This window comes from Rhinolophus sinicus, chromosome 16, assembly GCF_057876585.1.
Source record: "Rhinolophus sinicus isolate RSI-liver-muscle chromosome 16, RSI-T2T, whole genome shotgun sequence".
NCBI lineage: Eukaryota > Metazoa > Chordata > Mammalia > Chiroptera > Rhinolophidae > Rhinolophus > Rhinolophus sinicus.
Window position 1 is genome coordinate 60047337 of NC_142516.1, and position 15187 is coordinate 60062523.

At 32.6% G+C, this 15187-nt stretch overlaps 1 protein-coding gene across 3 annotated transcripts in view; it reads right to left on the bottom strand.

The window, feature by feature from the left end:
• ZDHHC21 (zDHHC palmitoyltransferase 21) overlaps window positions 1-15187 on the bottom strand; it is a 61611-nt gene that overhangs the window by 32495 nt on the left and 13929 nt on the right. For 2 of the 3 annotated variants that reach the window (XM_074330377.2, XM_019739179.3), the window contains exons 4-6: window positions 14116-14214; window positions 8520-8631; window positions 4531-4669 (exon numbers count right to left, since the gene is read on the bottom strand). In XM_074330377.2, the coding sequence (XP_074186478.1) occupies window positions 4531-4669; window positions 8520-8631; window positions 14116-14214 (350 nt within the window). Of the gene's footprint in view, window positions 1-2729; window positions 2950-4530; window positions 4670-8519; window positions 8632-14115; window positions 14215-15187 lie in introns of those variants that run through there. The other variant, XM_074330379.2, reaches the window with a different exon arrangement.

Sequence of the window (15187 nt, forward strand, 5' to 3'; positions counted from 1 at the left end):
GGAAAAAAAAAAGGCAACCCAATTAGAAAGGAAGAAGTATAACTGTTTCTATGTGTAGATGGCATATAATATATAGAAAACCTAAAGATCCCACCAGAAAACTGTTAGAACTAATAAACAAATTCAGTAAAGTGGCAAGACATAAAATCAGTACACAAATATCAGTTGTATTTCTATACATTAATAATAATCAGAAAGAAATATTGAGAAAATAATCCCATTTTCAATTGAATCTAAGGGAATAAAATACCTAGGAATAAATTTACCAGAAGGTGAAAGATCTGTACCACAATAACTAAGACAATGATGAAAAAAATTGAAGAAGACATTGACAAATGAAAACCTAATCCGTGTTCATGGATTGGAAAAATCAAATATTCTTAAAATGTCCATGTTACCCAATTGATCTACAGATTCAACGTAATCCCTATAAAAATTCCAATGATATTTTTCACAGAAATAGAACAATCCTAAAATTTGTATGAAACTGCAAAAGACCCCAAGTAACCAAAGCAATCTTCAGAAAGAACAAAACTGGAGGCATCACATTTCTTGATTTCAAACTATATTACAGAGGTATAGCAATCAAAACAGTATGATTCTGGCATAAAAAGACACATAGATCAATGGAATAGAATAGAAAGCCAAGAAATAAATCCATGAATACCTGGTCAAATAATTTTCGACATGGGAGCCAAGAATGGGGAAAGGATAGTCTCTTCAATGAATGGTGCTGGGAAAACTGAACAGCTGCACACAAAAGTATGGAACTGGACCCTTACCTTACACCATACACAAAAATCAACTCAAAATGGATTAACAACTTGAAAATAAAACATAAAAGAATAAAACTCAGGGGAGAAAACATATTGGGTAAGCTCTTTGATGTTGGTCTTGAAACATACCTTTTGAATTTGACACCAAAAGCAAAAGCAACAAATAAACAAAAATAAATGTACTAGTGGGTGTACATCAAACCAAAAAGCTTCTGTCCAGCAAAGGAAACCATGAACGAAATTAAAAGACAACCTATGGAATGGGAAAACTATTTTCAAATCATGTATCTGATAATGGGTTAATATCCAAAACATATAAAGAACTTATACAGCAAAACAAAAAACAAAAAATTCAATTAAAAAATGGGCAAAGGAACTGAACAGTCACTTTTATAAATAAGTGATACAGATGGCCAACAGGTACATGCAAAGGCACTCAACATCACTAATATCACGGAAATGCAAATCAAAACCACAAGATATCATCTCACATCTGTTAAAATGACTATAGCAAAAAGACAAGAGATAAGTGTAGGCAAGGATGTGGAGAAAAAGGGACCCTTGTGCGTTGTTGGTGCAACCACTATGGAAGACAGTATGGAGGCTCCTCAAAAAGTTAAAAATAAAACCACCACATGATCCAGCAATTCCACTTCTGGGTATATATGCAAATGAAATGAAAACTACAACATTAATCACAATAGCCAAGGTATGGAAGCAACCTAAGTATCCACCAATGGATGAACAGATGAGGAAGATGTCATATATGTGTGTGTGTGTGTGTGTGTGTGTGCGCGTGTGTATATACATATATATATATATATATATATATATAAAATGCATATATGTGTGTATATATATAGTATATATATACTATATATATATATATATGCATATACAATGTATATATGTTTATGTACATACCCACAATGGAATATATGTACATACCCACGATGGAATATATGTACATACCCACAATGGAATATATGTACATACCTACAATGGAATATTATTCAGAGAAAGAACACTTACAACAATATAAATGCACTTTGATGGCATTATAATAAATGAAATATTCCAGAAAAAGACATATACTGCATGGTATCACTTATGCATAGAATAAAGCAAATTTTTTTGTTAAAAAAGGTAAAACTCATAGAAACAGAGAGTAAAGTGGTTGCCGGGGGCTGGGGTTGGGGGAAATAGGGAGAGGTTGGTAAAAGCATAGTAGAAACTTCAGCTCTAAGATGAATAAGATCTGAGGATTTAATGGTGACTATAGGTAAGAACAGTATTGTATAATTGAAATTTGCTAAGAGAGTAGAACTTAAATGTTCTCTCCAGAAAAAATAAAACAAAAAACAAAAAACAGAAACAGATAAATACGTGAGGTGATGGATGCGTTAATCAACTAGATGGGGGAATCCTTTCATGGTGCATATGTATATCAAATCACAATGATGTGGAATTCAAATAACTCGCATTTTGATGTCAGTTATACCTCACTGAAGCTGAAATAAATAATTAACTACATTAACTAAATCATAAAAGCAGCCAAAGAAAGATACTTTATTTCAATGGAGTGACAGTAAGACTAAAAATTGACTTCACAGAAATGATGGAAACCATGAAACAATGCAATAACACCTTTTGAAACTGAAAGTAACTCCTCCCTGTAGTTCTATGCCAAGGAAATAAATCCTTCAAAAATGAAACAGAAATGAGGAAATTCTCAAGTGAACCACAACTAGGAGAATTCGTTCCAGTAGACTTCCAACAACAGCCAGAAAAAAATACTAGAAAGAAGTTGAGAAATGTATGAAGACAGCAAGGACTAGAAAAAGCATCGATATTTGGATAACTCTAAATGAACACTTACTTCATATAACATATGCATTGTAACACACAAAATATAAACAACAGCAACAACATCTCATCATATGATTTAGTTCTACATTTATTTTATACCCTACAATACTAAAAATGATGACAGGTGGTGTTCTAAAGCCAATGCATTCGCTATCAGGGCAATGGTCAAAGTACAAACTTCGATTAAATTTCAAAAAATCAAGCAAGAATGTTTACATCTCTGGAAAAATCTTTAAAAGCAGAGTAGAGAAATTATGGTCATCAGAAAGGATAAATTAGTTTTTCTTGAAAATTCCAAAGCAGGCTGAAAAAGGAGAACAACGGAAACAAAGAACACATGAGTCAAATGGAAAATAGGAAGATGAAAGACTACCAGTTACACTAAATAAAAATGAATTAAATACCCCAATTAGATCTAAATACTTAGAACTTTAAGACCTTCTCTTGCTCTCTCCGTTATCCCAAAATTTAATTATATGCACTACCACTGAACTTATTTTTATTATAAAAGATTTAAGCAATATAAAAATCACATAAATAGGAAAGAAAAATTCCTTCTCTATCAGGAATTGTATTCTTTCTTCCCTCTCTCCTCCCCTATCTTGCTACCTCACATGCACATTTGCATGCCTGTGAATGCTCTCTTTCTCTGTCACACACAGACGGTATTTTAAAAACACAATCGAAGTCCAAATGACATAAATATCAGGCTCAAATACCAGCTCTACACACAAAACACACAAGGTAAGATTCAGAAAACACAAGATCATGTTCAAATCCCAGCTCTACTACTAAAACCAGTTGAATAATCATTTCCTAGCTTTGTGCCTTCAGTAAGTACTTATTTAAAGCCTACTACCGTGCGTCCCTGAAAATAAGACCGAGCCGGACCATCGGCTCTAATGCATCTTTTGGAGCAAAAATTAATATAAGTCCCAGTCTTACATTATATTGCATGACATTACATTATATATTATATTATATTATATTATATTATATTATATTATATTATATTATATTATATTATATTATATTATATTATGAGACCCGGTCTTATATAATACCTGGTATTATATTATATTAATTATATTATATTACACCTGGTCTTCTATTATAGTAAAATAAGACCGGGTCTTATATTAATTTTTGCTCCAAAAGATGCACTAGAGCTGATGGTCTGGCTAGGTCTTATTTTCGAGGAAACACGGTAGTCTGTTCCTCATCTATAAAAATGGGGAAAAAACTGTACCCACCTCATGCCTTTGTCGTGAGCATTAAAGTGAGAAAATGGCATGCCCATAGCATAGGGTTGATACACAGTCAAAAGGACTTAAAACTCCTAGTTGCTGCTATTTACACCACCACCACTACCATCACCTTTTTGGGCAAGCCTTACCAACCTCTGTTGTAGTTCCTCTACTGCCTCAAATGGTATATACAATTTTTTAAATTCTTCTTATTGGTATTGTTAAAAGTCAGAGGGAAAAAATGTCTTTTTCTGAAGAACTTAACATTCCTTTGAGAATATTTAAACACTTAAAGTCTATTTTTATTCTTGGAAAGAAACACGAAGTTAACAAATTTCACTTTGTTTTTCATTATTGCAGATATTTTAAACCAAAACATATACTCGTATATTGAAAGATCTAATATGTTGCTTTTTAAAGAAAGCCACTCAACACTCTTAAATAATCAGAAATGAATTTGGTTAAAAGGAAATGTCAGATTAGAGTCTATTTTCTCAATCCCAATTATTTTAAAATTCATTAATTTGGGGGTCTATTTGTGTTGCTTTTGTTTTCAATCTTCTGCACTTAAAGGAATTGCATGTTGATAACTGTATGCTACAGTTGCTCTAACATTAGTGGATATAAACATTTCTTACCAAGTTTCGCTTTTTTAGTGGAAGAAAGTAATAATAGTGGCAGAAAGAAAACATCAGTGCGTAGCAAGTAAGAAGTTCAGTGTAGAAACACAACTGCAGAAAAAGCCAATGATTATCTTCACCAACACAATTGTTAATCCTAAAGAAAAAAAATAAAAAAGAAACGATATTTTACACTTTAATAAGATGTTAATTTCAGAATTGGTAAAACTAAAAATAAACACAAAGAATTTCATATATGCTTAACTTCATGGAGATAATGCTAAAGCCACTCAAATCTAAAAACAAACAGTGCACAGGAAAAGATGTCAGGGAAATATGCCACCTCACATTCGTAAAGCACTTTCTACTTTACAAAGGTAGTCCACAGGTATATGATCCCCTTCAACTCACAACTACCCAGTGAGGCAGGAAGAGCTGTCTCCTTGTTTCATTGATATGGAAACAGGAATGAAGGAGTTAAGACACTTGCTAGACCATGTACAATTAGTGGTCACTGCACATTCATTACGGCATTCTAGCTTGGAGAGCAACTGGAATGATGTGAAGTAAAATAATTTCAACCTGCCACTCGGACATAACTGCTAAGTTCACAATTTTTTTTACTTTTAAAAGCCATACTTATAAAAGGGGCTCAAATATATGGTGATGGAAGATTTGACTTGGGGTGGTGAACACACGGTGCAATATACAGATGATCTATTATGGCACTGCACACTTGAAACTTATATAATCATATTAACAATGTTACCCCAATAAATTTAATTTAAAAAGTAAAAGCTATCCTTGGTTTCTGAATACAAACTCATCCAAAACTATTTACAAATTCTTAGAGCTATACTTCCAGCAATACAATAGTAAACCCTAATTAGGAAAAAAAGATTAATACTATAATCACACATTTTTTAAGGCTAATACAAGCTGAGTATTTTATTGTTCCAAACTTATTGTATCCAAATTTCCAAAATATTTTACAATTCCAGCAGAAAACACTAATTTAAATCTATAAATTACCCTGCACTAATGTTTTATTTCAACATTGTATTATACTGTCACTATTTGGGAAAAAATGATATAATAGGTTCAATCCCTAACTTAAATTGTTTTAAGGTGTGTTGTTAAACTATTTTTTTTAAATCAAATTTAGAACTGAATGGAAAGACTTGCAGAGGCATTTCTTATACCTAAGAACTTATGCTTTGTTAACAGGAAAATTTCCTGTGTTTTGCATTTACAAGCGGGGCTATCAGAGAAGTGTGTTTATGTATGTACTCAAAAATATTCTTCAACAGCTGTGCTTGAAAGATAACTTATGCTTGTCCCATCCTCCCTGTTGCCCACAATTTGAGAAATAATTGCTATGATCATGGCATTCTTCTTAACCAAAGAGCTTTAAGAAACACTAAGGTAGTCAATCTATGTATGTCAGAGTTCTTTTGGTAACAATTAAAATACACAGAGCAAGAAACAGAAAAAGTCTTAAGGTGATCTGAAAAGTGACCTCCAAATCTAAAGCTGTTAGGCAGTTATACCATACAGGTTTTTGTTTGTTTGTTTGTTTGTTTGTTTGTTTTATTAGTTTCACGTGTACAAAACAATGTAATTGTTAGACATTTACACCCCTCACAAAATAATAAACCCCGACCAATCTACTACCCCTCTGACATTGTACATAGCTGTTACAATACCATTGACTATATTCCCTATGCTGTACTTTACATCCTGTGGCCACATATATATCCAAAAACATACATACACATTTTAAGAAAGGAAAAAACTGTATTAAATTGTAATACAATGAATGACGCTAGCATTCATTTGATTAACGCCATCTTTTGAGCAAACGTCATACTACACATTGCTCCCATAATTCAATTCAACTTCAAAAAGTAATACATGTAGATAACATCTCTTAAGATGTATACATTTTGTGGCACCCCATACATATATATACATATATATATGTATGTATGTGTGTATGTATATATATGTATGTATTTAATTATAGTTGACATTCAATATTATTCTACTTCAGTTTCAGATGTATAGCATATTGGTCATGCATCTACACAGTCTATGAAATGATACCCCGGTAAGTCCAGTGGCCATCTGGCACCCTAAATAATCTTCACAACATTATTGATTATATTCCCCATACTGTATTTCATGTCCCCATGACTATATTGTGACTACAAATTTGCATGTAACAATGCAGATTTTGAAAATAATAAAAATTCTTCTTGCTTCCAATTTACACTGTACATTTCCTTCACTCTGAATATCTCAGCAATGCTCTATTAGAAAATTCAATCATGAAAACCCCTAAATCTATTTAGGTCTCTGGTCTCTCCTTTCCTATCCTCCAACTCTTTTCTAATTCTACTCGTCTTCCTACTGATATTCTGAGAAGCTGACTATATTGGAAGGAAGCAAGAGGCCTAGAAACAGAGAACTCACCCCCATCTTAGAATTTTGGCTAACTAGCACTTTATTTTGTCATCAAGTTAGTCTTTATTCTTTAAAAGTAAGTAAATAAATAATATCACAAATTTGTATAGTACTAATACATTTCCTATTTGGTTGTTTATTTTTTTAAGCTCAAACTATTTCATTCTTCTAAAAGGAAGTATCAATAACCAACTGTATCATGAACATTTATTATATTTTTAATCAATCAGAAACATTACTCTAAAAAATGTATAAAATTGAGTTTTTCAGTGTGATTACCACTTACCTTTTTACCTAGCTTTTTTTCATCTAGTACTATTCTATTTGTAAACAGATCACTGAGGTGTACAAAGCATTTGAGAATCTGTTTAAATTCAAGGCATATTTTTAAACATCAATTGTATGTTATATACTATACTATCCTTCTGATGGAATTAGACAATTTTAAACTTTCTAATATAGTAAACAAAGTGTTTTTATCTAAAATGCTTTTATTTTTCTCCTAATCTCAGAAAATTACCTTCTATTTAAATTATCAGTTTACAGTAAAACCCAAATTTCCACTAAAAGCTTGCCAATAATAATTTGTGCTCTCAAAATAAGGAAAATTCTAAATTGATTAGCATTATTAGGCGAAGCTAAACTCTTCCCTTTAGTCAACTTGAGATAAATGCCTTTATAAGCCTGTTATGTAGTTAACTTTGTACATATGCATGCATGTGTGTACAAACATAATGACGCTAGCATTCATATATACATATATACATACACATATATAAACATACATGTATATATATTTATAAAGTACTACAATATACCAGTTTAAATATTTACATAGAGATCCCATCCTAGAAAAACAGACCTAATAAAGTATCTTGTTCACAGATATTTGTGGCAGCTTTGAAGTGAGATACAACACAGAATCCTCACAGCATTTGTTTTAAAGAATTCTATTTCTCAACTGATCATTTTCATTAAATATTACAAGAGAGCCCCCTATTGACCAAAAGTGCTGGCAGTTCAGCAGAATCAGCTAGGTACCACTTACACCCAGCATGTATGCAACGTTAATACTTATATCTAACACATAATACTGAAAAAGGCTTAACGGGAGAGAAATGAGGTATCAGGGTACCTGAAAAGTGTTATTCTTTAATTAAACAAATGGGAAGGAAAATACAAATAATGGGATGTATATGGTTTATTACACTTAGAAATAATTAACAGCTACTATTTAAGTGCTTTCTAAATGTCAAGTACTATATGAAATGCTCTACATATAATGCCTGATTTAATACAATCACCTTCGTTCTTTATTTGGGTTCATGCTAATTCTTAGTTTTCTGCTCAAATATCTCCGTGTTAGAAAAGATAGGATCTCTGTGGAAAAATGACTTTGGGAATTCACAGAACCGTATGATCAAAAATGCATCCTTATTAAAATTTTTTTTTTAACTATATAACCTTAAACTTTTGTTTAAATCTGCTAAGTACTAAGACTTTTTTTTTTCCCTTCCAAAAGTGAATTATTCATTCCTTACCATGGACAGTGATGATCCATTCTCCTAACACAGTGGCCACAGCGGCTGCAGTGATGGGAACGCTTTGGTCTCATCAAATTACACTTGTTACATAATTCCCAGAACTCCCTTTCTAGAGAAAGAAATTAAAATCTATTTAATGAAGGCAAATGAGTAACGGTGAAATTTAGCAACAACTGTTTAGAAGATTTTATACAAAGTCTTCAATATATATGTTTAAGATATTTTTCTTCTAAGTCTCTAGTATTGTGTTTGCCATACATGTTGCCACTGTTCTATGTATGTCTGATTATGTATGTTTCTAATTTTAAACACTATAAAAATGAGACACTATTAATAGTCAAACTAAGGGATAGAAAACAATGTATTTGGATTTTGGACATATTGTTATAAGTAAAATTTAATGACAAAACCTTAAAGTACAACCAAATTAATATATGAAAACAGAATTTTATTTAAACAAATTACTCTCTAGAAATTTTATTATGAAAAGGTTCTAAAGAAAGACTAATGCTGAGTCCTGTTTACATGGATTAATAAATCAAAATCAATCCTATAAACTCCTTAGAGAAACAGAGATGGCATTCCACCCCCGCCCACCACACCCCACAGTTACCTGGGCCAAAAACACTTTTATTTTTTAATATCAATGAATTCACTTGGGAATGTTTATGGGAGAATTTTAGATAATTTTAGGATGTATAAAAATAGTTTCAAAAGTGAAGACATTATAAGAGAATTACTATCTAATGGAAATAAAGTTCTTTACAAAACTTTGACACCATCAAGAGCAATTTCCTCTATTCTGTAGTGAAAAAGCATACAAATAAGGTTTGTGCTAAAAACATGAAGTTTACAGAAATAGAGAAAAGTCATTGTTTTCATTATACAAAAGCTATAAAGGAAAGTAATTTACCAGGATAAGACAACTGCTTCATTATACAGTATGCATTTTTTTAATATTTGTTGAAAAATTTTACTTTTACAAAATTGAACCTTCCATCACTTACGTTTAAACTATACCCTAACCGCATTGAAAGTCTGTAAAATTAATCTAACTCCACATTCAGAGTAAATATTAGTATATACAAATGTGAGCCTATTATACCATAGTTTCAAAATTATACAATAGGTGGTTACTAAATGCTTGCTAAAGTATGAAAAGTTTAAAATTTTTTTAAATGAAAGATTCTAAACATAAGTGAAGGAAGATAACAGCAGGTAGTATTCAATTTTCTAAAAAAGATACACTAATTCCATTATTTTAGTTTAATGTCCAGGAGTAAAATAAGTGTATTGGAACTTTATATAATAAAGTTGAAAAAACATTCTGCTATAGATGTCTCTGAAGAAATCAATAAATTATAAATAAAATCTATATCGAATTAACTGGTTGTTCCAATAATATGAAAGTTGAAATTTTTACATTTAAAATCTCATTTTAAAATAAAGTCCTCTTGCTTCTGCAAAACAAAAGAAACCATCAACAAAACAAAGAGGCAACCAACCAAATGGGAGAAGATATTTGCAAACAACGCTTCCGATAAGGGGCTAATATAGAAAATATAATACATAAGGAACTCATACAACTCAACAACAAAAAGACAAACAATCCAATTAAAAAATGGGCAGAGGACATGAACAGAAACTTCTCCCAAGAAGACATACAAACGGCCAACAGATACATGAAAAATGCTCAACTTCACTAGCTATTAGGGAAATACAAATCAAAAATCACAATGAGATATCACCTTACACCTGTTAGAATGGCTATCATCAACAAGACAAATAATAACAAGTGTTGGAGAGGCTATAGAGAAAAAGGAACCCTCATACACTGTTGGTGGGAATGCAGATTGGTGCAGCCGTTATGGAAGGCAGTGCGGAGGTTCCCCAAAAAATTAAGAATAGAATTACCATATGACCCAGAAATCCCTCTCCTGGGTATCTGCCCAAAAAATCTGAAAACATTTATCCATAAAGATATATGTACTCCGACATTCACTGCAGCATTATTTACAGTGGCCAAGATATGGAAACAACCAAAGTGTCTTTTGAAGGATGACTGGAGAAAGATGTGGTATATATCACAATGGAATACTACTCTGCCGTAAGAAAAGATGAAATGCTGCCATTTGTGACAACATGGATGGATGGATCTTGAGATTATCATGCTAAATACAGAAAAATCGAGAACCATATGACTTCACTCATGTGTGGGATATAAAACTAAAGGAACAAAACAAACAAATAAACAAAAACTCATAGACACAGACAACAGTTTAGTGGTTACCAGAGGGTAAGGGGGGAAGGGGGTAGTAGAAGAGGGTAAAGGGGGTCAAATATATGGTGATAGAAGGAAAACTAACTCTGGATGGTGAACACATAACGCAATATACAGAAGACGTATTATAGAATTGTACACTTGAAACCTATCTAGTTCTGTTGACCAGTGTCACCCCAATAAATTTTAATTTAAAAAATCCTCTTTCATTTTTTACTTACAGGTCTCATTTTAATAAAAACATGTGAGAGAGCAACAATACTAAGGTTTAATTTAGATACAGTTAAACCAGCATTATTTAACTGTAAATAAAATGGAAACTCATTTTATATGTAGCAAAAAAAAATGTCACAAGCATATCACATTTTTTTTCCACTTTACTAGATGCTCCCAAACATCCCACATGTTAAGACTTTGAATTCACATACTGCATGAAATATAGTAAAAAAGGAGAAGTCGCCTCAATGAGCCAATTTTCATTAGAAGACAACATAAAAACTTTATGTCCTTAAACCAGTCCCTTAAAACATAAATACAGTGTATTTATTACTGGCAATTTTAGCAAAATATTCTAAACAATAAAATTCTTTATTTCAGACTGAAAATATTATATCCTAAGAACAGAAGAGTGCATTTGGCTATAGTCAGAGAAAGTCTGTAATTCTCAGGTTCACAAACCACAGTCCGCAGGCAAATCCAGGCCAGGACCTGTCTTTGTGTGACCCATGAGCTAAGAATGGTTTTGAAAATTTTAAATGACTGAAAATAATAATAATAATAATTTGTGGTATATAAAAATCATGAAATTCAAATTTCAATGTCCATAAATAAAGTTTTATTTGAACACACCTAGGCGCATTCATTTACGTATTGTCTAATACGTGATGCTTTTGCTACAATGGCAGAGCAGAAGAGTTGTGACAGAGACTGTATGGTCCATAAAGCTGAAAATATTTATTACCTGGCACTTTACAGTAAAGAAAAGTGTGCTGATTTATGGTCTGGACCATAAATTTATTTAAACAAAGAGCTTGAGTTATTCCTTTGGCTAAATTTAAGATACTATACAAGTATGTAAAATGAGAAATACCTATGAAAACTCATTTTCACTCACATGCATGAGCACGCACACACACACACACACACACACACCCCTACGTGTTTAAAAAGCAAAGAAAAAATCACTATTGTAAAAATCTAAAAATGTAAAGCATCACCTATGTTTTTGCTTCTACAGCAAGAAAAAATCCATCCATTTTAACCTACCCTATACATATATCTATAAACCATTTCTTAGTCTTCTCCTTTTCTTTCTTCATGGTATAAACCCTCTAGCTGAGTAGTAGCCGCTCTCTTTAGATATGAAACTTTCAATATGAAGTAATTCCTACGTGGCCCCATTCACTGATTTGCAGTATCTGACATATGTAGGTATTGAGTGTTTGACCACTGCGAACTAAAAGATTTCATCAGAAACAAGTTTTAGAGTTGAAGTAGACAATACAGGTATCTACATTTTAGAGCCTTTGGTTTAAGCTAGTTGAGAAGAAAGATTTTATACAAATCAGAGTGCTACCCCCAAACACAGGTGCATGCAAGTGTGTACACACCACACACACACACACACACACACACACACACACACACACATACAAACTGCTAAGTGACAGTGATACTGTTTCCATAAGTTCATCAAACCTAAATATTCAACACAGTTTTCCGAAACTTCTACAGCTAAGTAAATATCAGTGTCATATCCCTATTTAATCATTAAACATGCATGGCCAAGCAAGCCCCTAAATAATGGGTCTCAAAAAACAGTAATCAGAAACTCAACGGAGGCGGCCGGCCCGGTGGCTCAGGCTGTTGGAGCTCCCTGCTCCTAACTCCCAAGGCTGCCGATTCGATTCCCACATGGGCCAGTGGGCTCTCAACCACAAGGTTGCCAGTTCAACTCCTGGAGTCCTGAAAGGGATGGTGGGCTCCGCCCCTGCAACTAAGATTGAACACGGCACCTTGAGCTGAGCTGCCGCTGAGTTCCCAGATGGCTCAGTTGGTTGGAGCGCATCCTCTCAACCACAAGGTTGCCAGTTCGACTCCCGCAAGGGACAGTGGGCAGTGCCCCCTGCAACTAGCAATGACAACTGGACCTGGAGCTGAGCTGCGCCTTCCATAACTAAGATTGAAAGGACAACTACTTGACTTGGAAAAAAGTCCTGGAAGTACACACTGTTCCCCAATAAAGTCCTGTTCCCTTTCACCAATAAAAATCTTTAAAAAAAAAAAAAAAAAAAAAATGGAAACTCAACGGAGGCTCTATAAATGACTTGCCACTAATTTTGGAATGAATTAATGGCTCCCAAACTTTGCTACATATTGAATCACTTGGGATGCCAAAAATCCTGATTGATACCTGGTCCCATCCCCCCACAATTGCAATTTAATTATTATGGGATGTGATCAGGACACTGTATTAAAAGCTCTCCAGGTGATTCTAATGTGCAGAAACCACTGAATCACTGTACAAAGTATTCTGGCTCTATAATGTACAACAAAGACATAGATTTCTTAATAGAAGGAAGTACAGAGAGTTCTCAAAGCTTACAGAGCAAATGCTCAAAAAGTGAAACTCAGGAAAAAAGGTAAATGAGGTTTACTATATCGGCATGTAATAAAATAAGCAATCATTTTCAATTCATTTTTGTGGTGTGAACAGTTACTATACAGTAAGATAATTAAAAGTTACCTTCAATTGAAACTAGAATAAAAGGCTTTCAAAATTTTCACTGAATTGTTAGAACTTGGAGAAATATAGGCAATACATTATAACACTGCATAATTTACTATAAGCAATAGTATTTTATTATATCATGAGGCAAGTGGCACTATCAAAAAATTCCTTTATTAAATAAAAATATAATTTATCAGATAACTATATATAATTTAACAAATATATACACAGCATCTACTAAGTGAGAGACCATTCCAGGCACTAAAGATACAGCACTGAACAAATGAAAAAAACAAAACAACAACTCTCACCCTCACAGAGGTTATATGGAGCTACAGTGGGAGAAGAGACAAACAAATACACAAGTATACTGAAAAGGACAGCCAAGGAGTGGGGGATATGAGTCAGCTGGGATTTGCTATCCTAAATACAGAAGTTTGGAAAGAAGACATTTGAGAAAAAACTTAAATGTTGTGTTTTTTAGAAGACATATAACTAATATATACTAAAGGTAATAAAATATATTAATAAAGATAATAATTCTGGCATCGTAAAATTAATAAATCTGAGTAGTACCATACCTCCATGTGGAATCTTAGGGTTCTCAGGGAGTCTTCCTGGATCAGTTATTGAGGCCCTTACTAAGGCAACCAGACAAAATATGGCAATGCCATAGAATACTTTGAAATAAAGAAATAAATAAAATTAGACATTTATGCTTCAAAACATTTTATCAACAAGCATATTGAAAATTTGCATGTATATTTTAATTAATACCATCAAGATAAATAATTTTCAAGAGATAAGATGGAAAAATTAAATGATTATTTTCATTCATCAAATAATATTGCCAAGAGGACTCCCTTAAATGTACCACTTTTAAATATTGCTTTGCATGATAATAACTGATAAACTTGTTATAAATCAGATTTTATATTAACAGAGATTCCCTATCAATAACGGTATAAATAAATGGGTTCCCTTTTAATTACTACATGTACTATATTTGAAAGAATCAAAGTAGCATTTTTAAACCTGCTCAACAGTTAGACTTTTTCATTAACTTTAACTGGCTATCTTTAAAATTAATTTGAGTGGGGTGGCCGGATGGCTCAGTTAGTTAGAGTGTGAGCTATAAACAACAGGGTTGCCGGTTCGATTCCCACATGGACCAGTGAGCTGCGCCCTCCGCAACTAGACTGAAGGACAACAACTTGGAACTGATGGACCCTGGAGAAACACACTGTTACCCAAATACTCCCCAATAAAATTTATTTTTTTTAAAAAATTACACACAAAAATAATTACTTTGAGTTAGTGATGTTCAATTGCCCTTTTCAATAGATCTTAATGTTTTTAATTTGAAAATAAAAAATCTAGAAACTTTTAAAAAATATTTAAAACAAAAAATTAGAAAAAAATAACAGTAAGAGAAAATAGATTTATTCATCATAATTTCACCTTTTAAATGAATAATGAATAAGATATAGGCATTTTGTTGGGGTGGGGGAAAGATGGCACTCACATGTAATAGGAAACTTAGTTCAAGTGCTAACTCCAGGACTGAATGCATTGTATATGGTCAGCTTGATCATTTGTATAACAGAGGTTATATTTCCCATAGCTCTTATGAGGTCAAAATGACATCATGTA